The sequence below is a fragment of the Phodopus roborovskii genome, unplaced genomic scaffold (assembly GCF_943737965.1).
Source record: "Phodopus roborovskii unplaced genomic scaffold, PHOROB, whole genome shotgun sequence".
NCBI classification, from domain to species: domain Eukaryota; kingdom Metazoa; phylum Chordata; class Mammalia; order Rodentia; family Cricetidae; genus Phodopus; species Phodopus roborovskii.
In genome coordinates this window covers 11,600,765-11,628,714 of record NW_026125506.1, presented here as the reverse complement: position 1 = coordinate 11,628,714, position 27,950 = coordinate 11,600,765, and the positions used below count along the sequence as shown (strand labels likewise).

General features: G+C 46.3%; 1 protein-coding gene across 1 annotated transcript in view; it reads right to left on the bottom strand.

The window, feature by feature from the left end:
- Positions 1–1,292: 1,292 nt before the first annotated feature.
- Cfap251 (cilia and flagella associated protein 251) overlaps positions 1,293–27,950 on the bottom strand; it is a 67,991-nt gene continuing 41,333 nt past the window's right edge. Inside the window, exons 17-21 of the mRNA XM_051176640.1 lie at positions 23,938–24,028; positions 23,631–23,774; positions 5,407–5,635; positions 3,800–3,901; positions 1,293–1,545 (exon numbers count right to left, since the gene is read on the bottom strand). Of these exons, the coding sequence (XP_051032597.1) occupies positions 1,433–1,545; positions 3,800–3,901; positions 5,407–5,635; positions 23,631–23,774; positions 23,938–24,028 (679 nt within the window). The 3' untranslated portion in view covers positions 1,293–1,432. The remainder of the gene's footprint in view (positions 1,546–3,799; positions 3,902–5,406; positions 5,636–23,630; positions 23,775–23,937; positions 24,029–27,950) is intronic.

Genomic DNA, 27,950 nt, shown 5'->3' with positions numbered 1-27,950 from the left:
GAACAAGTTACTTGCGAGTTTCCTGTTCCCTAAAATGTTCCCAGGAACTTTTTAACTAGCTTGGTAATATATCTCCTAGGCCCTCAGCAGCTACAGAATAGATCTATAAAGCTTTTGTTTTTGTTTTTTTGTTTTTGTTTTTGTTTTTGTTTTTTTTTTTTTTTTTTTACACAGAACGTAGACCAGGTTGCAAATCCCTGGTGACATGCTCCAGAACCTTGGCTCCTGCCACTTGCCCCAAGGTCAATATGGTTTGGGGTAGATGGTTCTGTTCTTCATTCCAGACTATTCTGAAGACTCTCAGTGTGACAAACTTGCAACTGCACATGCATGAGGAGGGCTTGGTGCACGTGTACAGATGCAGATACAGTTCTGTTTCTCTCATGCACCACAGGAAAAATGTTCTTTAAAGGATCAGAAATGTTTCCTCAGGGCTGGAGAGATGGCTCAGAGGTTAAGTGCAACCTCTGCTTTTCCAGAGGACCTGGGTTCTATTCCCGCCTCCCGCAGCTCACATCTGTCTGTAGCTCCAGTTGCAGGGGATATGATGCCCTCACACAGACATACATGCAGGCAAAACATAAAATAGGAAAAATAAGTTTTAAAAGTGTTCACCCCCCCCCTTAATGTTTCTGTGTATGGAGAAAGCACTGGACTGAGTTTCATGGAGGGTTAACACTGGGACACTTGCTGGAACGAGACCTTAGAACTGAGGGCAAACTCTAAAAGCAGGCCATAGCTCTCCCTTATGCCTCAGTGCAGGAACAAAACATCACTGTGAAGATGTCCCTTAATGTCCCCGGTTTTGCTCATTGAGTGCACTGCAGCCCAGCAGAGGGTGAGGTGGGGGAGCGACACTTATCAGTTGTCTCATGAAGGAGCAGGGCTCTGTGGCTTCTGGCCCAGGTGCAGTCCGTGAGACTCAGATTGCTTCTGCATTTTCTGTGACAGTTGCCACCAGAGTTAAGCATGGCCAGTGGTGCTCGTTGGAATGGCCACACACAACTGCTTGGGTGTTCTGCTGAGAAAGAAAATAGTCTGGCACTCCCAGGAGCCCAGAACAGCTCCTCCCAGTCACAGAAGCCAGCAGTGCAGACAGACAGCACTCCAAAGGGAGGGCCTGAGCGGCTGGCGATGACCTCCATGAAGCATATATACCACGAGGAAGGCCTGCCACTGGCCGAGCCACCCCCCATCAGGACTGGGATCCAGTTGCCGTGACTGTTCCCACCTTCACCCGCTCTTCTCTATCAGACAGTCCAATGCTCACCTTTGTAAATTCCATTGCCTGAGAGAAATTGGCTTTTAATGTCTAAACGCTCTAAAAATCAGGGTGGGGGTAGGCACATACAGAAAAAGGCTCTTGGGGAATGCACACATGCGTGTGCAAGCACACACAAAGTCCTTTATGCTGCCAACATTCTCCGTGACTTCACTCATCCAACTGTTCGGAACTGTCGGAAATGGCTAAGCCAAGAATTTCAGTCGTGAATATTTCTGCAGTGATTTCGTCTGGAAGTTCTTCTTCCAGGCAGATTTCTGGATCTGGATAGGCAAGAAAAGAAAACCAAATGCCTTTGTGGTGATGAAGCTCCTAAGAAGAGGGGTTCTCAAAAATCCAAGGGAACCACACAAGGCAAAAAGTGGAAGGGTGGGCTGGAGATGTGGCTCAGCATCCACACAGTGGCTCAAAACCATCTGTACTCCAGTTCCAGGGGAGCCGCACTCGCTTCTGGCCTCCCTGGGCGTGCATATGGCACACAGACATACACACAGGCAAAACATCCTACATATACCACGAAAGCCTTGACAGAAAAGAAAAAGCACGCAGTATATTGTGCTAAGGGCCACCTTTGACTCTTCAAGCTAGGTCATTATGGAGTAGAGCCCCGTTAACCAAGGTCCTGGAAAACCTGGTGAGACATTAAAAGGAAGAGGTAGCAGGGAGACAGGCCAGGAATCTTTGCTTCCATAGTCTTAGAAGCTGTAGGCCTGAGCACCAACCACCCCAGGCTTGTGGGTAGAGATTTTCCAGCCCAAGAAGGCCTGGAAGAGCTGTTAGAATTGGTTCCTCCTGAGCTTATGCTCACAACAGTGACACCTGTTAGTGACAACTGGCTGAGCAGAGGCAGAGCAGAGGCAGAGGTGGGACATCCTTGGGGTAGAGCAAGAAGACGAAGAGGATTTTTTATTCATTTGGTGTTGGGGATAGAATCCAGGTCTCCGGGCACGGGAGGAAAGCCCCTCCCATCAAGCACACCCTGTGGCTAGGATGACCTCGGAGAAACTGAAGCCATGGGAGATGTCATGGAGGATGAGGTGATAACTGAGTGGACTCTTCATAACCGAAGAGCTCCAGATTTGGTGAGAGGCCCTGTTTAATGAATATAGGAGAAAATGATGGAGGAAGACACATGATGCTTACCCAGACACATATGCATGCATAACCATTTACATACATACAAACAGGAACTCACACCTGCACATCATACACATGTACATGTGAAAGAAAAAGACAAGAACTAGAAGGGTGGGTAAGATGGCTCAGTGGTCGAAATCACTTGTCCCCAAGTCTGAAGACATGGGTTCTATCATCAGGACCTACATGGTGGAAGGAGAGAAAACACAGAGAGAGAGAGAGAGACAGAGACAGAGACAGAGACAGAGAAAGGGAGAGAGTGGGGGAGGGGATATAAAAAGATGCAAAAGCAAACTTTTAAGAAAAAGAATTTAGAAACAGTACACATTTGTAATCCTGGCACTTGGGAGCTGGAGGCAGGAGGATCAGGAGCCCAAGGCTATCCCAAGGCTATCTGAGGCTACATAAAGAGACCAATCACAATTAAAAAAAAAAAAACAAATAAAAAGCTAAGCACGACTGCACATGCCTTTAACCTCGGCACTCAGGAGGCAGTAGGAGGATCTCTGTGACTTTGAAGCTAGCCTTGACTACATAGTGCATTCCAGGCCAGCCAAGGCTATATAGTGAGACTCTGTCTCAGGAAAAAAAGAAAAGAAAAAGAAAGAAAACCAAACACTAGAGGAAGAGAGAAAAGGGGAGAGAAAGAGAAATAGAGGGGGCTAGAGAGATGGCTCAGTGGTTAGGAGCACTGACTGCTCTTCCAAAGGACCCAGGTTCAATTCCCAGCACCCACATGACAGTTACCTTCACACAGACATACATGCAGGCAAAACACCAATGTACATAAAATAAAAATAATACATTTTTTAAAAAGAAAGAAAGAGAAATGAGAGAGTTTTAAAGTCCTGGAAGTTTGGAGCTGAGTTCATTCTCCTACTCTGTTGTCTCCTCTCTCCACAGCTACCCTCCAGGAGTGGCTTATATTCATCCACGCAAGCCAGAAAGATGAACCCAGTTTAATAAAGAAAAACAGCCAGGTGGTGGTGGTGCATACCTTTAATCCCAGTGCTTGGGAAGCAGACAGATCTTTGAGTTCAAGGCCAGCCCAGACTACTTGGTGAGTTCAAGGACAGCCAGAGCTTCAAAGGGAAACCCTGCTTGAAAGAGAGGGGGAGGGGGAAGGGGGGAGAGAGAGGGAGGAACAAGGGCAGAAGACATCCCAGGACAAGCAGAGCAGGAATGAACGCTCTCATCTGGCAAACAGAGCCATGGCTTACCGGCTCTGTCATCACCTATTCACAGGATTCCCAGCAGATCAACTCTGTTGTGTACAGGGTCTTAAGAAGAGAGGCCTGTACCAGTTGGGAGGAACAAATGCACTTAAGTCTATAACAAATTAGTGAGCGGCGGCTACAAGCCCAGACAAAGGCCAAGTACCTCTGATGGAGGTGGCTGCAGGCTCCGATTTCCACCCCTCAGGATTCAGACCAAACAGCGTCGCAAAGCAGTCATACATCTCCTCCTTTGTCATGTGCTCGCCTGGGCATGGAGGGTAAAAGGAGTCTGGTTAACTATGGGACTCTGTCTAACATTGGGGTTGAGAACTATAAGAAGGTCTTTTGTCTGTTTGTTTTGAAGCTGGGTCTTCTGTATCACAGCCTGGCCTCGAGCTCTCTATAAAGCTAGGAGGACCCTTGAACTCCTAATCTTGCCTCCACCTCCCAAGTGCTGGGATTACAGACTTGGGGCAGCAGACCTGGCTTATGCAGTCCTGGGGATCCAATGTAGGGCTTGGAGCAAGCTAGGCAAGCACTGTTCAACTGAACTACACCTCCAGCCCTGCTGGGATCTTTCCATCTTCCTGCCTGGACTTCCAGAGTTCTGGGATTACAGTTGTGTGCCACTCCTTGGCTAGAGAGCTCTTTTCAAATTTTACATTTGTTTCTTTGTGTGTGTGTGTGTGTGTGTGTGTGTGTGTGTGTGTGTGTGTGTGTGTGTGTGTGTACCTGACATAGAGCGTGTTCAGAGGTCAGAGGACAGCTTCTGTTCCCTCCTGCCACTATGTGGGTCTTAGAGACTGAACTTGGGTCCCCAGCCTTAGCAGTGAGCACATTACCCGCTGAGCCATCTCACTGGCCCAGGGAGCTTAAAAAGATGTACTCTGCCATTCTTTAGATAGAAGGATGACCCACAGAGTCCTATTCTGTCACGACACTTCCTTATACGGTGTTACAAAGCTGGGAGGTGTTGGAGCTTGTAGAAAGGGGCAAGGCAATGCGGTCACGAAGGGTGGGCTCTGCTTTCTTCCAAGTTCCCTCTTCTCAGAGCCATCCCAGGTGGACTGCGATAAAAAAGCCTCATACTTGTCAGATATGCAAGGCAGTTCAAGGCCCTCACACAGTAGGTGTGCTCTGATATCATAAACCCATCCCGACCTTATTATAGAAACTGGCAAATACCTCCCCATTTTACAAGTCAAGCTGGGGTTGGTGGTGTATGCCTCCAATCCCAGACAGGGGAGGTTGAGGCAAGAGGATGAAGAGGCTAGCCTCAGCTACAAAACAACAACTCCAGGCTAGCTTGACCTACAAAACAGCATGTACGCATGCTGAGACTGGACGTTTGGGAAGCTGAGTGAGAAGCAAACTTTTCTTTACATATTTTTTTGCACTTTTATTTATTTTGTGAATGGAGGGAGGGAGCATGTGCCATGTGCTTGGAGGTCAGAGTACAACTTTTTCTGCCATGTGAGTTCTGGGGGTTGAACCCAGGCCATCAGGCTTTGTGGCGAACACCTTTACCTACTGTGTCATCTTGCTGGCCCATGAGTCACAAGTTTCTCATTTCTAGGTCAGAGACCTTCTCATTAGCCCACACTTGTCAGATATTCGAGACAGTACAAGATGACCCTGGAGGTTGGTGCCCTTTCACGTGGCTGTTCATCACGACAGATGGAGACCCCCACGTGTCTGCCTGCCCTAACGAGGCCTTCTCTGCTGGGAATGGCTCAAGGATGCCACCAGATGTCCTTGATTGCGTGTTACCTTTAGTGAGGAGTAAGTTCAGGAAATCCTCTCTCCGAATAGCCTTTTTCCCTTGGGAATTGGTGAAACCCAGCACGTTAAAGCTCTCCTGGATGCCAGCCAAGGTGTTCCCAAAAGGTGGCCTGTGATTAAGATAAACTTTGAGGAAGTCCGGTAAGTTGATTTTGTCGATCAGATTCCCAGTGTCCACGTATTCGCTAAACTTGATCTCATTAAACATGTCATCAATCTAGAGAAGAGAGCAGAAAACAGAACAAAGGCTGTGGTCCACGCAAAAGATACTTGGCTATGCTGCTCATGGAAACTGGAGAGGAGCATGCTGTTATGTCCTCCCAGGAAGGATGCTGATCCTAGACTTGGGGACCTTGTAAGAAATGGGGCGGCCACAGATGTAATTATAAAATGAGGCCATGCTGGAGTAGGGTGGCTTTCAATCCAATATGTCCATCATTATGCCATTACAGCTCGGAGCCCCAGCAGTGTGATTCCATGCACACCTGTTTCCTCGTGGTCAGGAAACAGAGTGCAAGTGTCAGAATGGAGGAGGAGCCCCAACCTGAGCTGTCACAGGGAGCATATGGCACTGATGACACTGATTTTAGATTCTATCAGAGGATAAAATTTTGTTGTTTTTGCACATTCTAGTGCCCTGGACTCAGTCCTTAGCATCAAAATAAAATAAACTAATAAATAAATAACCTTTTTGAAGACTTACTTTCTAAAATTATGTCTATACATGTATGTCTCTCTGTATACACGTGTGTGAGTACAGGTACCTGTGTATGCCAGAAGAGGACGTGGAACCCTTTGGAGCTGGAGTCACGGGTGGCTGTGAGGCCGCCTGATATGTGGGTACAGGAACCAAAGCCTGGTCCTCTGCAAGCACTCTTTACCCATGAGACATCTCCCACCCAGTCCGTGGCACTTTGTCCTGCCCTGAAGATGTCACACTGTCCATGCCTTGTGGACTGTCACAAATACTATTCTACTATGTCACTTTTCACCCTGACGATCAGCCCCTTCCTCACCCTGAGACATACGTTTCAGTTTGTTTTAAGAGTAGAATCTAGCCAGGCTTGGTGGTACACACCTGTTCCCTTGTAGTCAGGAGACAGAGGCAGCAAGGTCATCATGAGTGCAACACCAATCTGTGGCCACATTGCAAGTTCTAAGTTAACTAGGGCTAGATAGCGAGATGCTATTTCAAGAAACAAGCAAAAAAGAGTACTTCCAAAACTATGAAGATAGAACCTATAAGAATTTAAAAGTAAGATTGGATGAATAAATATTTCAGTGCAGAAACCCAAATATGTAACTCATACACTAGTAAATTTCTTTCTAAATTAATTTTTAAAGCTAGTATACAGCCAGCTGTGGTGATGCATGTCTTTAATTACAGCACTCAGGAGCAGAAATAGGGGCAGGTGGACCTCTCTAAGTTTCAGGCCAGACTGGTCTGCACAGTGAGTTTCAAGCCAGCTAGACATGCACAGTGAGGCCTTGTCTCATAAAAAAAAGAAAATAATTCTAAGAAATTCACTAAAACCAACCTACTAGAACTGGTAAATAAAACTAGTGATATTTCAAGGCATGATATCAACCTGTGAAAACCAGAGTTGAAAAGACAGCTCAGCAGGTAAGCTCTCACAGAAGACTGGGGTTTGGTTTCCAGCACCCACATGACAGCTTGTAACCATACATAACTCCAGTTCTGACGCCCTCTCCTGACCTCAGCAGGCACTGCACACACATGGTACACATACATATATGAAGGTAAAATACACACACATAAAAACTTCAGAATGTGAAAATCAATTGTATTTTTATAAATTAATGCCACGAAGATTAAGAAAACAAAAACATTTCTTTTTTAAAAGCATACCTGAGTTTGAGTGTGTGTGTGTGTGTGTGTGTGTGTGTGTGTGTGTGTGTGTGTGTGTAGTGTATGGGTACAAGTGTGCCCACTGCACAGGTGGAAAACAAAGGACACTATGTGGGTTTGACATTTATTTGCAGAACCATATCACCAGCCTAATAATTGTATTTCTAGTAGTCCCAAATTCAATAAATACTTAGGAATAATTTTTTAAAGGACTTAAGTTCTAAGAACTAAATGATGTTGACATTAAGAGAAACTTGAATTAATGGGAAGATTTCCTTATTCGGTGCATGGAAGATTAGTGTTAAGGTGACTGCACTACAGGCTGACGAAGGTCACTCACCTATCAGGTCCCAGACCTGGGGTCCACCCTCAGAACCACCAGAGACCCAGCTAGCTTTTTTGTTATTGTGGAAAGTGACAAGCTGATTCTGACATTAACACTGCAAAGAACTGACAAAATAGTAGAAAAAAGTAGAATAGACAGAATTGTAGGTATAAGATGGACTGAATCTTAAGGACACACACTCCCTGCTTCTCAGTTTCAGAGCTCACTACCATCCTGCAGCCATCAGCACGGTGTGGCTCTGGCATAACGGCAGACAGGCACCACCACACTGACATGGAATTGAGTGCACGGGAAAAGGACTGGTGGGAAGGCAAAACACCAATGCACATAAAATAAGAAGAAATTATTATTAAAAAAAAAAAAGTTGCTGCTCTTGCAGAGGGCCTGAGTTCAGTTCCAGCATCCACGTTTGGTGGCTCTCACACCCTGTCATTCCTGACCCAATGCCCTTTTCTGGCCTCTGTGAACACACACACACATACACACACACACACGCACCATGGTGCACATATGGAGGGCCCAGGGTCAATTTGCTGCCATTAAACCCTGCTTCTACCACACAGATCCTGGACACTGAACTTAGGTCATCAGGCTCACAAGTTAGCACCTCTACCCACTGAGCCATCTTGCCCGCCATACACAGTTTGCTGTTTTTAATCTTAATTTTGTGTTTTTATTATTCTATTTGAGACAGGGCCTCACTAAGTCACCCTGACTTGCCAAGGATTCACTCTGTAGACCAGATTGATCTGAAACTCTCAGAGATGTGCCTGCTTCTGCCTCCAGAGTGCTAAGATTAAAGACATGGGCCACCATGTCTGACTTCTTATTTTTTGCAGACCTAGCTTGAGATCCAACTGCTTCCTGCCAGTTACTCATTTTTCTTTTTTTAAATCATGATTTTTAGAGCCACCAACTAACTAAAGAAGGAAATCATCAGCACCTCTCTACTCCTCCATGCATGGCTTTCCCGAGACATCACGGACCTTACATTTTGTGGAAACACTACCTCGACTTTCCATTCTCACTGCCTCACTGGCTTATACAGTTTTGTTACTTGAGCACTGTCTGTCGCTAAACCGGAGGTTACTTACTTTCACTTTAAGGATACTTTAAAAGAAAAGATCATTTAAAAGCTGTCCTCTGCACAATGACAGACTGCTGGGGCCTCCCTTTTCATTCTTTCCCTTGCAGGGTTTGTGCTTAGATATGTGTGTGGTGTTGGAGGGAGAAAGGTGTGACCATTTTCCCCTATGTGTGAAGTAGAGCTGCTAGATGCTGGCAGCCCGAGTTCTTGGGAAATAGCATTATTGGTTGCGAGGAGCTGAGCTGAAACTGTATGCACTGTGTGTGAGGACACTGGGTTTGCATGTCACACAACTGTACCTTAGATTATACATCAATCTTTCACGCATATTAAAAACTGTTAACAGCCAGGCAGTGGTAGCACATGCCTTTAATCCCAGCATTGGGGAGGCAGAGGCAGGTGGATCTCTGCAAGTTTGAGGTCAGCCTGGTGTATAGAGTGAATTCCAGGACATCCAGGACTACATAGAGAAACCCTATGTCAAAAAAAAAAAAACCCTGTTATGATATTAGCACGTTATGCTATATGAATAGTACAAGGCAAAAAGATATATACTATCTGAAGTGAAACTTTTAATTTTAATAACTTAAAAATTATTTATTTTTAGTTTATGTATATATTCAAATGTTTGCTTGCATTATGCTTATGCGCCATATATGTGACTGGTGACTGAGAGGACCAGAAGGGTATGTCAGACCCCCTGATCTGCAGTTACTGATGCTTGTGAGCTGTTACGTGGGTGCTGGAAATTGAGCCTGGGTCCTCTGCAAGAGTGGCAACTTTTTTTAAAAGAAGAATAATTTATTTTTATTTTATGTGCATTGGTGTTTTGTCTGCATGCATGTCTGTGAGGGTGTCAGATCCTGGAGTTACAGGAAGTTGTAAACCACTGTGTGGGTACTGGGAATCGAACCCTGGTCTTCTTCTTCTCTCCAGCCCCAAGAGTAATAACTCTTTAACTGTAATCTCTTAGCCACTGAGCCATCTCTCTAGTTCCAATTGTAATAATTTTAATAATACCAGGGCTGGAGAGACAGCTCAGTAGCTAAGAGCACTGGCTTCTCTTACAGAGGACCCAGGTTTGATTCCTACCACAAACAGTTGTGAGGTGGCTCACAACTAACTGTAACACTAGTTCCAGGGGATCTAATGCCCTTTTCCAGCCTCTGTGGGCACCAGACAATAAGAGATGTACAAATATACATGCATGTGAAACACCCATATGCACAAACATTTTTAAAAGATAAAATGTAAAAAATTTAATAATTTTAATATTGTTAAGATATACACATGCAACCAGGCATTGGTGGCACATGCCTTTAGTCCCAACACTTGGGAAGCAGAGGCAGGTGGATCTCTGTGAGTTTGAGGCCAGCATGGTCTACAGATCTAGTTCCAGGACAGGCTCCAAAATAATACAGAAAAATCCTGTCTCGGAAAAAAAAAAAAAAAAAAAAAAAGATATACACACTACTACTTACTTAGTAGAGAGCAAAATTAAGTGATAATTTCAGAGAATAATCTACTTTCAAATTCCAACACTGCCATTTTCTGTGTATGCCTTCTTCAGTTATTTAATACCACTTTTGTCCAACTTTCTTATCTCGGGAGAGTAGAGCAAAGCATAACACATATGCACTGGGGTGCTTTGTGCTTTGTTTAGTCTTGGTTTTATTTCTGTGAACTTTTGGAGACAGGGCTTCATGTAGCCCAAGTTGACCTCAATCTTGCTGTGCAGCTGAGCATGACCTTGAACTTCTGATCTCAGAAGCATGTGCCAGCAGGCCTATTTTATGTGGTGCTGGGGTCGCACCCAGGCCTTCCTGCATGCTGGGCGAGCACTCTGCCATCTCAGCTGCATCTCTAGCTTACACTGGGTTGTTTTGAAGCATACAAGTAAAGTGTCTGCATAGGGTAGGGGCTGAACAGACAGTAATTATACTGTGATTATTATATTTTCTATGTGCTTACTAATTAGAATTTGTGTAATTACAATATAAATTATAATCCTATGTTAATGACATATGATCATATTTATAAGTAATATGTATATAAATCATAATACATATACAATGCTGATGGAATATATGATTTAGCTCAATTCCTAAGTATGGGACTATGATGACAAAGGGAATTGAAATGTCTGCATTAGTCACACCCATAGAGTTTGCAGCACAAACCACTCAGTAGGTGATCTGTTTCTTCCTCTCTAACAATCACTGCTTGGGCTGGCAACATGGCTCAGAGTGTGAAAGGGTTTGCTGCACAAGCCTGACTACTTGAGTTCAATCCCTGGTGAGAGACTGAATCTAGAAACTTGTCTCCTGACTTGCACATGTACACACCATTCACACATAATAAGTTAGCAGCTTGGCATTCCCACAATTCTCTCCTGGGCCTGTCTGCTTAGGAGAAGAACTGTGGCGATGGATGTGACCCACCCAGTATCTTCTGTAGGCTCTGGAGTGAAGGCGCCTCTGGAGATTCAGGTGGCCCAGATGACCACAGAGAATACTTTTCTGACGTCAGCCAGCCTTCTATGGTATTCTCCCGTAGTCCATCATCCACTGAGGCAGTGGTCCAGTCCATCAGCCTGGAGAGCTTTCCTAGTTCTGAGGGCAGCTCCTGTGCCCAGAGATCCCGATTTCCTTAGTTTGGGGCACAGAGCCGGTCATACTATTTAAAAGTCACACTACTTGAAGTATGACTGAGGTTGTGAAGACTGACTTTAAGGGGAGGGTTCTCCAACTGCTCAGGCAGAAAGGCCTTGTTAACAAGTGAGTCAGGGGTTGGGGATGAGAAGACACTGTTTACACATCCTCATGAGGATCTATGCTAAGAACCATTGTTCTCCACTGTGGGGGAGGGGTTCCACAAAGGTGACAGTCATGCGGAAAAGAGTCAGTGCCAAGCCAGTGGCTTTCAGCAGGGCAAGGACAGGTGGCAGCTGCACCCCCTGAGCTGGTCGTTTGGGTTTACATCTGTGCAGCAAGTGACTTTCAACTCTACTTCCTCTGCTGCTTTGTGTTGACAGAGCCCAGCTTCGCATGGATGAACATGAGTGAATGGATGAAGTAAGTGGTGATGTGCTATGGAGGAATGTCTCTTGGAATTCACAAAAGCAGGCTGGAGAGATGCCTCAGTTAAGAGTGCTTGTGACGTTTTGAGGACCCAACTTCAGTTTTGAGAACTCGTGTCTGCAAGCTCACAACTGCCTGTGACTCCAGTTTCAAAGGTCCTGACACCCGCCTTTGGCTTCTGAGGACACCTGCATTCACACACACACACACACACACACACACACACACACACACACACACACACACACACACACTTAAAAATAAAAATGGGTTGGACCTGGTGGTGCATACCTCTAATTCCAGCACTGGGGAAGGCAAAGACAGGAGGATCTCTGAGGTTTTGGCCAGCCTGGTCTCCACAATGAGTTCCTGATAGCTAGAGATATTTGGTAAGAGACCATCTCAAAAAAAAAAAAAAAAAAAGTCATTTCGAGTAACCACCTCCTGCCCTAGCTCATGAGGCACAGCATCTAGTACTGATTCAGCACTAGTTTGAGGTAGACCATTTATTGAATGATTTCTCACCTGACAATTTGTTTTTGTTTTTTGAGACAGGGTTTCTCTGTGTAACACCCCTAACTGTCCTGGAACTCACTCTGTAGACCAGGCTGGCCTTAAGCTCACAGAGATGCGCCCGCCTTTGCCTCCTGTGTGCTGGGATTAAAGGTGTGCACCACCACCTCCCGCTGAACAGTTTTAAACATTTGGACGTGCAACGTGTTGGCTCTTGTTGGTGTTGCTACCACACAGATCCTGCAACACAGGGGTGGCTGAGTCCCTCCCGCAGAACCATTTCCCTTCAGCCCATTGCTGAACCCCAAAGGCCTTTTGGTTTGCAGTCCCCATGGTCGGCCACAGGAAGCCACTGGGGGCTTTTGAATCATGTTTTATAATTAAGTTTTATAAGTTCCTTATAAATGGAGAGGAATATGATACACTTGAACTCAGGCCTGTCCCGTTTTCAGAGGAAGGCTCTGGGCAGTGAGCATGTTTCCTTCTGTCAGAATGTCACAGGCTCACAGGGCTGGAGGACTCTCCATACTCCCACACCCTCTTCCTGCTGCACAAAACTCTCTAGAACATCTTTGACAAACGGGAGTCAGCCCTTCGCCACAGCTCATCACTCACACCTCTCATGCTCTCCTAGTTGTCCACTCCAGCCATTTCACGGTGATCTGGGGCAGGGAAGGAGTGGGCTCAAGAGGGCGAACCACAGCCAGGCAGATTCTCTACACGGCTGTGCCGGGAGACTCTTCTGAGCCCCTCTGCTACTTATGCTCCACTCTGCAATCCTCGCATCCTGGGGACACGGCACCCAAGACCTCAACGGATGCTGGGATAGAAGCCACTGAGTGCTAACCCTCTAATCACTGCTTTCCTTCTACAGAAAAGGTCTCTTCCATCCATTGCCCAGGCTAGCCTCAAACTCTGTATGTAGCTGGGGATGACCTTGAACTTCTGATCCTTCTGCCTCCACCTTCAAGCTGGGAGGACACGTGCCACCACACTTAGTTCCCATGGCCATACCTTTTTAATATTAATGAGGCACCTTTCATGCAGAATGCCTGTGTAGTTTATGCACTTGACATCAACAGCATGAGCACAAATGTTCTCTTCAAAACCCACAGGCACAAGATCTGTTCTTACCATAGATATCAGAGCATGTCTTTTTGTCTTTGTTGATTCTGTGGGCAGAGGTATCAATCCTATGGTATTGCACATCCTCGGTAAGCACTCTGCCTGGCCCTTTCATCCCTATCAAGCAGAATATGTTTACCTTTCCCATTGAAGCCATGCTTTATGGCTTCTGTGGCATAGCCACTTATCAGTACCACTATGCCTACACTATGGGGACTTTCAGGATTGTTGCGAGTGACAAACTCCCTTGTGGTATTGCAACAGTGTATAAGACAACAGACACCGCTACTAGGTAACTAATGGTGGGGGCAGTCTTGATAGCATGGATGCTTGTCAAAGTTTTAAAGAGATACTCTTGCCTGAATGCCAAGTCCTGTAGCTTTCCCCAAAGTCACAAAGGGTGAGTTGATTAGGTGTCCACCACTCCCAGAAATTCTGATCAGGCACTCTGAGGCACCCAGATGCATGCTGGTTCCACTCAACAAATAACAGGGATAGAAAGTCCCCTGACAGACAGATACAAAACTCCTACCCTACAAGGCAGTTCCACAAGAGTACATGCACAAGAGGAACAGAAAGCTAGCCACACAAGAGTGTGCTAGAACTGCACACATGATAGCATCACTCAACTCATAACAGTGCAATGGTAGGAACAACACAAATGCTCATCAAATCATGAGTAAACAAATAAAATGTGGCAAATTCACAGGACTGAATAGAATATTATTCAGCAATGAAAGGAATGTAGGGGAATTGGAAAGATGGCTCAGCTTTTAGAAATGCTGACTGTTCTTGTAGAGAACCTGGATTCTAGCACCCATATGATAGTTTATAATCATCCATAACCCTAGTTTCAGTTGATTTAATCTCCTTTTCTGACCCCCATAGGCACCAGACATGCACAGGGTGCACATACATACATGTAGACAAATTACTCATTTGGGTAAATAAAACAAATAAATCCAAAAAATTTAAAAAAGGAGAATCATCACCACCACCACCATCACCACTACCACCACCATCACCCAGGGGGATGAAGAGAAGGCTCAACAGTCAGTTAAAAGTACCTGCTACTCTTTCAGAGGACATAATGCTTTCTTCTGGCCTCTATAAGCAACTGCACTCATGTGCACAAAACCATATAGAGACACAAAAGCACACAGGTAATTAAAAAATAAGAAGAAGCCAGGCAGTAGTGGCACACACCTTTAATCCCAGCACTCCAGAGGCAGAAGCAGGTGAATCTCTGAGTTGGAGGCTAGTCTACAGAATAAGTTACAGGACAGCCAGAACTATAGAGAAAACCTGTTTTTTAAAAAAGCAAACAAACTAAAAATAATAAACTACTACTACTGATGATGATGATAAGTGGTTGGAAGATTGTTCAGCACTTAGAACATTTGTTGTTCTTGCAGAAGATCCAGGTTCAGTTCCCAGCACCCACATGATGGCTCACAACCATCCAAAGCTCCAGTTCCAGGGGTCGCAGCCCCCTCTTCTTATCTCTAATGGCATATAGGAAAAAATACTCATACACATAAGTCAAAAATAAAAATGTTAGTCAGGCATGGTGATCCACACCTTTAATGTCAGCATTCTGGAGGTAGAAGCAGGTGGATCTCTGTGAGTTCAAGGCCAGCTTGGTCTACATAGTGAGTTCCAGGACAGGCAGGGCTACATAGAGAGATCCTGTCTCAAAAAAACAAAAAAAAATTAAATCCTAAAAAAAATAAGAATGAAGGTCTGATGCATGCTATATTCTGAATGAATCTTGAACTAAGCCAGGCATATCACATACTGTATGATCTATTTTTATGCAATCAAGAATAGACAAGACTGCACAGACCGAAAGACAGATTGGCAGTTGGCAGGGCTGGGGGAGGAGGGGCGGAAAGCGGCTAATAATGGGTATAGGGTTTCTTTAGCGCATGATAACATCCTGGGGTTGCACAGGGTTGATGACTGCACAACTCTGTGAAGAACCCAAAAGCCACTGAACTGCACACAGAAAGCAGCTGCATTATATGGTGTGTGTTATGTTACAGTAAACTTTTAAAAAAGTAGGAGGAGCCATAGCAAAAGCGAGCAACACAACTGAACACAACTGTTCAATTTTAGAACATCGGTGCCTTAGAAAATGTATTTTTCCCTACCATCACGGGGCTCCATCCAGTCTCTCCTAATCACAAAGCTGGTAGAAATCAATGTGTGCTTGTTGTGAAAGCTTCCAACAATGGGGACAGAAGAAAAACTACATGCCCTGGGCAGGGTGAATTTCACTAGGCAAGCGCTTGCCTAGCGTAGAAGCAAACACACAAACATCCCCAGAATTCCAGACACACAGGGATCAAAGTCTCCACTTCTGTGATTGTCTTCCCTCTCTGTAGCAAAGCACATGCTTAAAAAGAACACTAGGTTCGGGCTCAGCCTGTGTGGTTCAAACCCTGGCTCTGCCCTCAGAAGCAGAGTGGCAGTGCAAGCTTCCTTCTTGCTCCAAGCCTCACTTTTACCACCTGTAAAATGGGTAGGCCAATTAAAGCAAGGGCCTGTATGTTTCCTGAGGCCAGTGAGAGGACCAGACCCCACAGGGCATCCTTCAAGGTGCTGGGCTCACACTGGGAGGGCAATAGAGAAGACCCCCATCTGCTTTGCACTTGGAGTTACAGTGTCATCACTTGCTTGCTTTATCCACTGGCTCTTGGGTGTTGTGGGATTTACTTATTTAAATGCTCACATATAACTGCTTTTGCCTAACATTTTTCTGCAAGAAGCTCGCTGGGTGATGTCCCACCCAGGTCTGTCCCGGTAGCCTAGCCCTAGAACAGTGGGCTGGGCCATCTCTCTTATTTTTAGGATGGAAATAACCTGATATTTACTTCTCAGAGCAGGACCCAATATTCTAAGGGCCCTGGGGGCTTTAATCAGAGGAGGAAACACTGTGAACATGATCTCATTCTCCCTCAAGTTTCTCCCCTCCAACTGGTTGAGATTTCTACCCCAGCAGGGACCAGTTCTAACAAAGTAGCACATAAGGCTTTCAGGGATCCTACGTGTTCGTCTCCTGGGTTTCTGTCCTGAATACAAAAGCAATAAAAACTATATGCTGGCATTTTAAGAAAACCCAATAACATAAAAAAATGTATGTACTAGCCCCTCCCCTCTTCACAACCACACTGCCTGTGAGGGGAGGGGACAGCTGTTAGCAAGCAGGCTTTTTGTGGCTAGAACCTTGATGGGCTCACGGTGCATGCTCAAGAAGAAAGCGGCTGTGCCTAGGGCCCCCATGGCAAGAGGAAGAGCTAGGGGTAGTAGAAGGTGACAGCCCAGTGAGATGGAGACAGCCACGGAGCCCCACGGTGGGTGGTCACATGCAGTGTGAGGTAAATTGCTATGAAACAAGGTTATGTGTGACCCTTTTTGGCAACTTCAAGAAAGCTCTCTTGAGAGCATGGGCTTCATGTTTGCGTGCAAAGCAAGGAAAGATGAGCATCGGGCCTGGGGTTAGTGCAGAGACCGGGAGGGCCTGAGCCGGCTGGATGAGACCATGGTCTGGTTTCAGTTGATCCCAGAGGCCCCAGCTGGCCTCTGACTGTACTTTGTAGAAAGTAGAAAGAGTAAGCCCCCAAGAAATGAGTGTCATTACAGGCTTGCAACCTGTTCCTTCAGGTTAGGCACATGAATATACAAGTAATAAATAATGGTAACTATGATTGTGTGGTGGCACTGGGGATTAAACCCAGGACCCTCACACATGCTAGGAAATTGCTCTACCACTGAGACACCAGTAAGTTCATTTGAGACAGAGTCTAACTGAATTGCCCAGACAGGCCTTGAATTTATCATTCCCCTGCCACAGCCTCCTGAGTAGTTAGGATGACAGGGCCTGCACTACCAGTCTGGCCATACAAGCAATTATCAAAGAATCTAAAGTCCCTACCCTTATTCTTGCTCCCCTGAAGATGGAAGTTTCTGTTTCGCCCAATTCAGCAGCCATTCAGTCCCAAATAAACACACAGAGGCTTATACGAATTATAAACTGTTTGGCCAATGGCTTAGGCTTCTTACTGGCTAGCTCTCTCAATTATTAACCCGTAACTATTAATCTATGTATTTCCACATCGCTTTATCTTATTGGAGAATGCCTGGGCATCCTATATTCCCCTTGTAGCTATATGGCATCTCTCTGGTGGCTCCTGTCTGCATTCCTCTTCCAAGCATGCCCCTAGTCTGGTAGTCCAGCCTATATTTCCTGCCTGGCTACATCCTGCCTGTCCATTGGCCAAAATAGCTTTATTCATCAACCAATAAGATAAACATGTATTTATAGCATACAGAAGGACATCCCCCACCACTCTCCCTCAAGACAGAGTTTCAAGGTGTATCGTGTATCCCAGACTGGCCTCACCAAATTCCTTTCTCACCCTCCTGCCTCTACCTCCTGAGTGCTAGGGCTACAGGAATGCCCCTGATTTTATGCAGTGCTGGGCACTGAGAAACCAGAGTTTTGTGCAAGCCACATGAGACTTCACTGAGCCCAGCCCATCAATTTCACTTTTCAATGGCTCCTGGGTAGAGGCCTGCCTTATTTTATTGATCCTATCTCCCATCGTTGGGCATTATAATTATTCTGATTTATTAAAATGATTTGGGGGGGTTTCTCTGTAGCTCTGGAGCCTGTCCTGGAACTTGCTCTGTAGGCCAGGCTGGCCTCGAACACACAGACATGCACCTGCCTGTATCTCCCAAATGCTGGGACTAAAGGCGTGTGCCACCAATGCCCGGCTGCCAGGGTACATTCTTAAAGCAAAATTGTTGGGGCTGATGAGATGGTCTAGTAGCTCATGGTGCTTGCCACCAAGACTGACAACCTGGGTTCAATTCCTGGGACTCACAAGGTAGAAGGAGAGAACCAACTCCAGCAAGTTGTCCTTTGACCTCCACATATACATACCATCTCTCTCTCACTCTCTCTCTCTCTCTCTCACACACACACACACACACACAGAGAGAGAGAGAGAGAGAGAGAGAGAGAGAGAGAGAGAATTGAAAAGTCTAGCAATCACTTATTTCCTCTCTAAACACTCCTGTATAACACTACAGCTCCTGACTTTTCCCAGCACATTAGGGAACTTGGTAATTATTCTGAGACCAAACAGTAATGTCAGGGATTCTACTTTTTCTCTCCATCCTTGCAGCTGAATGAGGCCACTGGGCGCCATTTGCTCATTTACTCATTCATTCAATTAACATTTGCTGAGTGCCTGCTACAGGGGCGCTTGCTGGGGGCACATATGTTTCTACCAGGATTAGCCTTAAATTTATGGAACAAAGAGGTTGCACTAATGTTAATTCGCTATAAAACCCAGCCCCGATTAAACAGTGCTGTGTAAGCAAAATGGAAAGAGGGCTGCCAGAGAGCAGGGAGCGAGCATCACACACAGGCTGTCCACCCCCCATCTTCCCACTCTCCACCCCCCACCCCCACCCCCCACCCCTGGTCAGGACGTTAGATGCAATTTTCTTGACACCAGCAATAGAAACTGGACACTTAGTTATGGTTCCTTCTATAACACTGTATATTTTTCTCACTGCTCATTTAAAATAGGGCGTGGCACACACCCTATTATTTTTTATCACTCCAGAGACTGGGGCTGGGGGATTGCCAACCTAGGCTACATAGAGATTCAAAACAAACAAAATGAAGACTTAGATCCCCCTCGTCATCCAGCCACTCGAGGTTTGCTCTGTGTACAAGGACCTTTCTGTAGAAGGAAGGGGGGGGGGGGACTAGACACTCTGGGGAAAAACTATTCCTGTGAAATTTGACCTCGGCTTACCGCATTGGCTTTAAATCCAGAGGTGGCTATAATGGCGTAAGAAACCCATGAATACTGCGTAGTCTAGGGGTTGGGGCTGTTCTGTCTCTGCACCTGAGATTTGTGTGTGCCCAAGCTGGCTAGGCCAACTTTTCCATACAATGCATCTTAGGGAAGCAGGTTGGGGGATGGGGGAGTAGAGGGACAGTTATGTTTTCACAGGAAGTATTCCATGGGCTTCAGCAGAGCCAGGTTTAGAAACTTAAAAGCCATGAAAATATTTTTTTAATCTTTTAAAAAATATTTAAAATCACTATAAATATGACATGAGAACAACAGATCAGAAAAGGTTTGTGCGTTGAATGCATCAGCTAACAAAGCCAGCATGCTGGTGTGGGGAACATCTGGATCACAGGAGCTTCAGACGCATCTCCAAAGAGTAAATGTGTTTGTACACACAGTGGGGTGGTGCTTCGGGGGAACCTAGACATCTGCCAGGCAAGACCCACACCACTGAGCTATGCCTCCAGCCCAAGTAGATGGGTTTTTTGTTGTTGTTGTTGTTGATATTTGGGGTTTCTTCAGGCAGTCTTATATAGCCCAGGATAGCCTAGAACTAGCTACATAGCTGAGGATATCCTTGAACTTGGGGGGGGGGGTTGAGGCAGAGTTTCTCTGTAGCTCTGGAGCCTGTCCTGGAGCTCGCTCTGTAAACCAGGCTGGCCTCGAACTCACAGAGCTCTGCCTACCTCTGCCTCCTGAGTAATCCCTGGATGTGGGTGCGACCATTGTCCCATACAGAGGCAGGCAAGACTTCTTCCACTGAGCTACATCCCAGGACCTAGGCAGAGTCTCATTTGGGAACCACTCCTCCCTGCTCAAGTCCCCATGGTGAAGGTGATCCGAACCTCTCTCAGACTCTAGGAAGGGTGAGTGTCTAGGCCTGGCAGCCTGGGCAATATGCACTCATGGACAGTGATGACAGGCCCACATTACCAGGTCGTGGCCAGGGTTCTGGACAGGGAGCTCCTTCCTGTATCTGGCTGGCAACAGAGCCTAAAACCTCATGTTCTCAGCTAACAGTCACTCAACATGGACTCTGAACCATGGAAATAGAAAAGTATACAAGACATACAGAGATGCTCAGGGCAGCTGTGTAAGAGATGCTGGGGGAGGAGCCAGTTGGGTCCCTTCCTCTTAAAGGCACATCACTGAGGAATTTTTACCACCAAGCTCACACAACAGTGGAAACTTAGAATACTGACGCTATATGCGTAAACATGCCCCCATGTGCATATGCCCTGCATATGTATAAGCACAGTTTAATGCTGGCAGACATATAGGTACATATTTATACCACAGAATGTCAATTCTTTGTTTAAAAATAAACAGTAGAAAGAAAATTCACCAAAATTTTAAGTGATTGATTTTGTTGTTGTTTTGGTTTTTAAGGCAGGCTAGTCTCAAATTTGCTATGTAGCCGAGGATAACCCTGAATTTCTGAAGCTCCTACCTCCACATCCCAAGTACTGAGATTACAAGTACAAGCCAGCATAGCCAGGTTCTATGGTGCTGGGGATTGAAGCCAAGGATTGGTGCATGGTAGTTAAGGATTCGACCATGCAGTATATCCTTAGCCTATAGTCCTATTTTCTATATTTAAAAAAGTTATACAAATATTTTTGTGACTTTATTTAGGTGTATGAAGGCTTATCTGAATGTATGTCTATGCACTGTGTGTGTGTGCAGTGTCCACAGGGGCCAGAAGAAGGTGACAGGTCCCTTGGAACTGGCATTACAGATGGCTCTGAGCTACCACGTGGGTGCTGGGAATTGAACCTGGGTCCTTTGGAAAAGAGTCAGTGTTCTTAACCATGAGCCATCTCTCCAGCTCCGAAATTAATTTTTTTTTTTTTATGTGTGTGTTGTATTAGCTGTCGAGCTCAAGGCCTCACACACACTAGGCAAGTGCACTACCATTGATCTACACCTCAACAAAAAATATATCTCTTACCGAGATGACTTGGTGGGTAAAGAGCTTTCCAGATAAACAAGCGTAAGGACCCATGTAAAGAGCGGGGTGCAGCTGAAACTCCAGTGCTGGGCGAGCACAGAAACAGGCACACATTGGGGGCTCACTGGCCAGTGAATGTACCCAGGAGAGTGTGAGCTCCAGCCTCAGTGAGAGGCCTGTTACCAAAATAAATAACACTTAAAAGGTAAACAAATAAATAAGACTGGGGACTAATGAGAGGACTCAAAAAGGTAAAAGTAACGGCCACTCAACAAAGCAAGCCTGGCAACTTGAGTTCAGTCCCCAGAGAACGTGAGAGAACCAGCAACACATGGTCGTCCTCTGGCATATCACGGTATGCACACACACCCAATAAATACATTTTTAAGCCAGCAGAGGTAGCACACACCTTTACTCCCAGCACTGGGGAAGCAGAGGCAGGGGGATCTCTCTGAGTTTGAGGACAGTCTGGTCTACAGAGCAAGTTCCGGGACAGCCAGAGCTGCTACACAGAGAATCCCATCTCGAAAAAAACAAAAATAAATAAATATTTTTTTAAAAGGTGATCGACAACACCTCCACACCCCTACATGCATACACCACACACAAACACAACAAGTATCTGAAGAACAAATTTTTTTCTAGAGAATTTCTAGCCAAATGGAAAGTGCTCATGACACATCATCCACTATGAGACAAGACAGTCATATATATTCAGTGTGCTGAGTACTCACTGTATAAATGTGTGAACACCAGCAAAACAGTAGTAACTGTCAAGGCGGGGTGGTAGAATTATAAGTAACTCTTCCTTCATTCTACCTGCTATCTTTCCCAGATCTTCTGCAATGAGAATGTCTCACATTTCAACTTGGAAAGAAAACCCTGTAAGTTATATTTAGAGCAGATCCTGCGAGGTACACACGTGGGCTCCTGTCCCTGTCCAGAGCTGTTAGGGTTTGGGGATTCCTGCCATGTGGTCAGACTGATAGCTGAGCTACAGAGTCAGGACCAGCATCCGCCCCACTCCCAGAGCTGCCCCAAGAACACACGATAGGTTAACAGCAACTATACAGAAGGACAACACAACCAACAAGCTCTCTCTACAGACCCGGTAATGTGCTCCCTGCCTTGCACACATCATCGCCCTGATGCCCAGGGTTCTAGTCCTCGACCAGTCACATGCCAAGTTCTGCTCATCAGTTCATTCCCTGACTCTCTGCTTCTTAAATTGTAAGTTTAGTGCTGGAGGGGCTGCTCAGTGGTTAGAGCACTGGCTGCCTTTCCATAGGACCCAGGTTCAGTTCTCAGCACCCACATGGTGGCTCACAGCTGTCTGTAACTCCAGTTCCAGGGGACCCAGCACCCTCTTTGGCCTCCATGGGCACCAGGTACATACATGGTACACACAAACATACATGCAGGCAAAACACCCAGACATATTAAATGGAAATAAATAATCTTTTTAGAGATATGGGGTGCAGCCACCATATGGGGTCACACGATGAATTGGGGGGGGACCGCAACAAGCTTGCAACTGCAAATGTTTTTTTTCTGAAGACATAACAACTGAAAATATGTTCAAAGTCAAACTTGCAATCAATCTAAGGCGCTCATGGCAGCAGCACTCATCAGCCTTGGTTCTGAACACACATTCCTGGGTCTTGCCACGAATGCTACCATGCTACAAAGCACCACTGAGTGAGTGCTCATGAAAACTTCTGCTGGGATCCAAGGCCATTCACTGTGGACTGCAGTGTCGTTACTGCGGAAGTCTGATCACGTGACTATGGACAACAAAGACTTTCCATACTTCCCTATCATGGCTACTCAGCATGAGAGTATTAGAATATATTTGGAACGTACTCCGTGAGAAGTTTCATTGGTTTGCCCCTGGACCTGGGGATTGAACCTAGGGCCTCAGGCATGCCAGACAAGAGCTCTGTTGTTGAGCTAGATCCTCAACCCAAAACGTTTAATGGCATATGCCTTTAGTCCCAGCACTCAGAAGGCAGAGGCCGGTCAATCTCTGTGAGATCGAGGCCAGCCTGGTCTACAGAGTAAGTTCCAGGACAGCCAGGGTTACACAGAGACCTGGCTCAAAGAAAACAAAAGTGGGGTGGGGTGGGAAGGGTACAGGCAGCAACTGCTATAAAGGCCCATGTGTAACACACACATCCACAAGGAATCTCTGGGGAACGGGCACATCTTTACCTCTAGTCAGTTACTCAGTTCATCTGAAGTCCTCAAATTCTTCCTGCTAATCTATTTACTTCAGAAAAAAAAAAATGGCATGCTTCCAGGCTGGCCTGCAGTGACTATTCCCGGATACACTTGATATAAATACCCAGTGCGTCTACCTACCATCTCCTCTGATGGGTAAAAGCCAATTGCTCTCATGACAAAAGGGAGCTCCGACAGGCAGATGTGCTCCGACACCTGCCTGGTCTCCATCGTATCGATGCCTTGACTGCGGATCTGAGAATAGTAGAAGTAATCCTCCAGTTCCTGTGTGGGACCAGACAGACACGATGCATTCCAGTCAGACACATCCGAGGAGGGGACATTTTCTAGAAAGTGTATTCTAAGTTCAGTAGGGGGAGGGGCTTTGTGGAAGGCACAGTGGGCTAGTCTCTAATGTTGGCCCTGGGAGATGTCTGATGACAATTACCCTGTAGAATTTTCCTTCTCTGCCACCAGACACCAGACCGTAGAATGGGGTCAAGTCTTCACCCCCAAGAGAAACAGCTGCATCCAGGGCACTGGAACAATGAGAGACATCACCATTAGGAAGCACTCTTGCATGAAGGCATGGAGTCGTCACACAGATGGTGGCCTCTGCAGGGTCTCTGTCCCTCAGTGATGAAGCCATAGACAGAAAATTCAGTCTCCAGTGTGGAACACAGCCATACAGAGCACCCACCTTAATTATGGTGCTAGATTCATTCTGATGACAGGGCAAGTGCCTGGTAATCTGTCTGTAATCTTTGGGGACCACAGCTCTCCCAGGGTAGGGGGAGGCTCTAGTCCCAGACCTCAATCCTCTTGAGCTGAGCATGGCCGACCAGGGCCAAAAGGATGGGTGCTGTGGAGGTGTTTCGCCAGCGCTAATTGCTTCCAGAAAAGCTCGAGGATGCCAAGAGGATAAAAATACCCCTCTCTTCTCCAGCACAGGGTCAGAGTCTCCAAAAATAGTTCCTTTGAATGGGAAGGAAACCTACTTTTGCATGAGATCAACTGACTTTTCCTCATACAAAAGGCAAACAATCTAAAGTTACTGTATTTAAAAAAAAAAAAAAAAAAAAAAAAAGCCTCTCACTGTCACTGGATTTCTGCTATTTCAGTGAATTAGAACCCACTGCAGTGAAGACCTTTGGTGGAGAGATGAAGGACCCAGAACTGGAGTCACAGGGCCATGCTTGTGAGCCCTGACTATGCCACTTGCAAGCTGTGATACCATGAGAAATACCCAGCTCTGCTCAGTTTGCTCATCTGTGAAATGGGTGGGGTCATACAGGGCTGCCATAAAAATTAAATAAGGAAACACACATGAAGGATTTGCTGCAGACCCTTCATTTTTCTCGGGTATCGTCACTTGAGCTATCAATAGGCCCTTTGGAAGTTTAGTGACCTGCATGTGGGGGTAAGAATAGCACTTTTCTCCCAGGATGGCTGTGAGGATGAAGTCAAGAAGACTGTAAAACACCCAGGAAGGGGCCAAGCTCAGAGGAGCAGCTCCGTGCGTGCCAAGGACTGACATGTCTGTACTCTTCTCATAAGAGCCACAAAATGTCTGTGCCCTGTTGCGGGGTCCAGGGGAGGGCCTGATGCATTTGTTCTCCACACGAGCCTGAGATCCTCTCTGTCAGCACCCAATCTTCACCCTGCTTCTCAGCTCTGACAGGAAGCTAAGAAGGCAGGTGATTTGCTAGGCTGTTCCTTCTCTGTGGTCCCCAGGCCAAACCTGGCCTGCTCCTGACCCAAAGGGTGACAGAGCTTTGCTGCCTAGAGCAAGGGCATCAGGACCAGAGGTGACATGGGAGCCTGTCACCAACAGGAACCCCTAAGAGCAAGGCTGGAAATGTAAGTGGCTTTCAAGGGCGGCCCAACTTTCTAGGTCAGCATTGTGCTGCATGCGCCCCACTCCTGAAACTGTCCACTGATCCTAGAGGAGCCGAATTTCTCTAACCAGAGCAAAGAAAGAGACTCATTCTGTCTGTGGCAAGAGCTGCAATCTGATGAAGCTGCAGAGGAGGCCACTGGGGCAGAACTAGGCAGGAAGAAGGCTGAGTGAGGGCCATGAGTGAGCCAGTGGCTCTGCTGCAGGTCCTGCCAGCCAAGCAGACACGGGACACTCCAGCCACCTTCCCAAAAGCCTCCGTGTGCCTAAACTGGGGTCTCAATACTCACACATAGAGAGGGAGGAAGGGAGAGAGAGGGAGGGGAGAGAGAAAAAGAGAGAGAGGCCACTGGGGCATAGAAGGGCAATGACATTTATTATTTACTTATTTGTTTGTTTTTTCGAGACAGGGTTTCTCTGTATTGTTTTGGAGCCTGTCCTGGAACTAGCTCTGTAGACCAGGCTGGCCTCAAACTCACAGAGATCCACCTGCTTCTGCCTCCCAAGTGCTGGGATTAAAGGTGTGCACCACCACGGCCCGGCTTCTTTATTTTTCAGGTTTATTTTATTTTGTGTGTATGTGTGCTTTGTCTGCATGTGTGTGTACATGCACCACATGCATGCCCAGTGCCTGAGGAAGTGGTGAGTGGGTGCTGAGAATCAAAGCCCGGCTCTTTGCAAGAACAACAAGTGCCCTTAACTGCTAGGCCAACTCTGCAGCCCTGGAAAGTGGCATTTATTGAACATGTGTGTGCTCAGGGATAGCATGGTACTTCTAGGCAAGGGGCTGAAGCTAGAGACACCAGGCACATCATGAGTGGCATCAGGCAAGCGCCTGGGAGATGGTCCCCAAAGGAGGCACGGGATGGTGTCCTATCTGTTGCATGAAAAAGCTGGGGTTCGGAGGAGTTATAGCCTAGCATTATCTTTGTTGTTGTCTTTTATGTTTTTGAAACCCCCTAGGTTAGCCTTGACTTCATTATGTAGCCGAGAATGATCTTGAACTGCCACTACTTCCCAAGGACTAGGATTACTGTCATGTGCTACTCGGTCTGACCAAGCTGGGACTTGACTCTGGTCTCTGCTTTTATTTGAGCAGGATGGAGGTGGGAGGTTTTTCAGTTTCACTTTACTCTATAGTGCTGTCATCAGTAAATTTAGTACAAAACTTCTTTTTCTTTAGAGAAGGTCTTATGCAGCCTTCAACTCAATATAAAGTCAAGGATGACCTTGATATTCTGATCCTCCTGCCTCCACCTCCCAAGTTCTGGGGTTATCGGCAAGTGCCACCATGACGGGTTGTCTTAGGGCAGATATTGCTATGATGAAACACAGGGAAGAACAATTTATGTGGCTTAACACTTCCGTTCCTTATTAAAGCAAATTAGGACAGGAACTCAAACAGGACAGGACCCTGGAGGCAGGAGCTCATGCAGAGGCCATGGATGCTTAATGCCTTGCTCAGCCTGCTTTCTTATAGAACCCAAGACAGCTGGGCAGTGGTAGTCCATGCCTTTAGTCCCAGCATTTGGGAGGCAGAGGCAGGTGGATCCCTGTGAGTTTGAACCCAGCCTGTTCTACACAAAGAAACCTTATCTTTTGTTTTGTTTTGTTTCTGTCCACCACCACCACCACCACCACCCTACCACCAGGAAGGATTCCTCTGTATTGCTTTGGAGCCTGTCTTGAAACTCACTCTGTAAACCAGGCTGGCCTCAAACTCACAGAGATCTGCCTGCCTCTGCCTCTGCCTCCTGAGTGCTGGGATTAAAGGCATACGCCACCAATGCCTGGATTGAAAACTTATCTTAAAAAAAAAAATACAGGATCAGCCCAGGGGTGGCCCCACCCACAATGGGCTGGACCCTCCCACATCAATCACTAATAAAGAAAATGCTCTACAGACTTGTGTACAGCCGGACCTTATGGAGGCATTTTCTCAATTGAGGCCCCTCCTCTCAGATGCATTTTCTCAATTGAGGCCCCTCCTCTCAGATGCCTTTAGCCCATGTCAAGCTGACATGAAACTAGTCAGCACACACGTTTATGCATTGGGAATGGAACCCAAAGCTTATTGCATGCTAGGCAAGCACTCTACCAATTAAGCTACAGCCTGGGCCCTGGGAGAGAATTGTATTGTTTACTTGTTTGGGGTTTTTACACTTCTTTCCATTAGTGAAATGCTGAACATATTAAGTCACCAGAAACAGCAATAAAGTGCTAATTAGTTTATAATGATCCTTTGTCCCCACAACAGATTAAATTGAAATTCTCAGAAGCCTGGATTCTGGCCAAGCATAGGGAAGCTACTAGAAATCCCTACTAGATCCCACAACCACTGAGGACAAAAATCAAAAGGGGGAGACTTCATCCCCCCTCCAGCATGCCACTGGCCCAAGGATTGCAGGTGGCAAGTGGGTGACACATTGGACTTGTTGGGGAAGAGCTTCTGGATGGAGAACTAGCTCACCTCCAGTTTCCAAGTCCCCAAGTCCCCTGGATCAGCTCACTCAGAAGGCAGAGGCAAAAGGCAGAGTTGCACCTGCAATTTGAAGCCATCATGG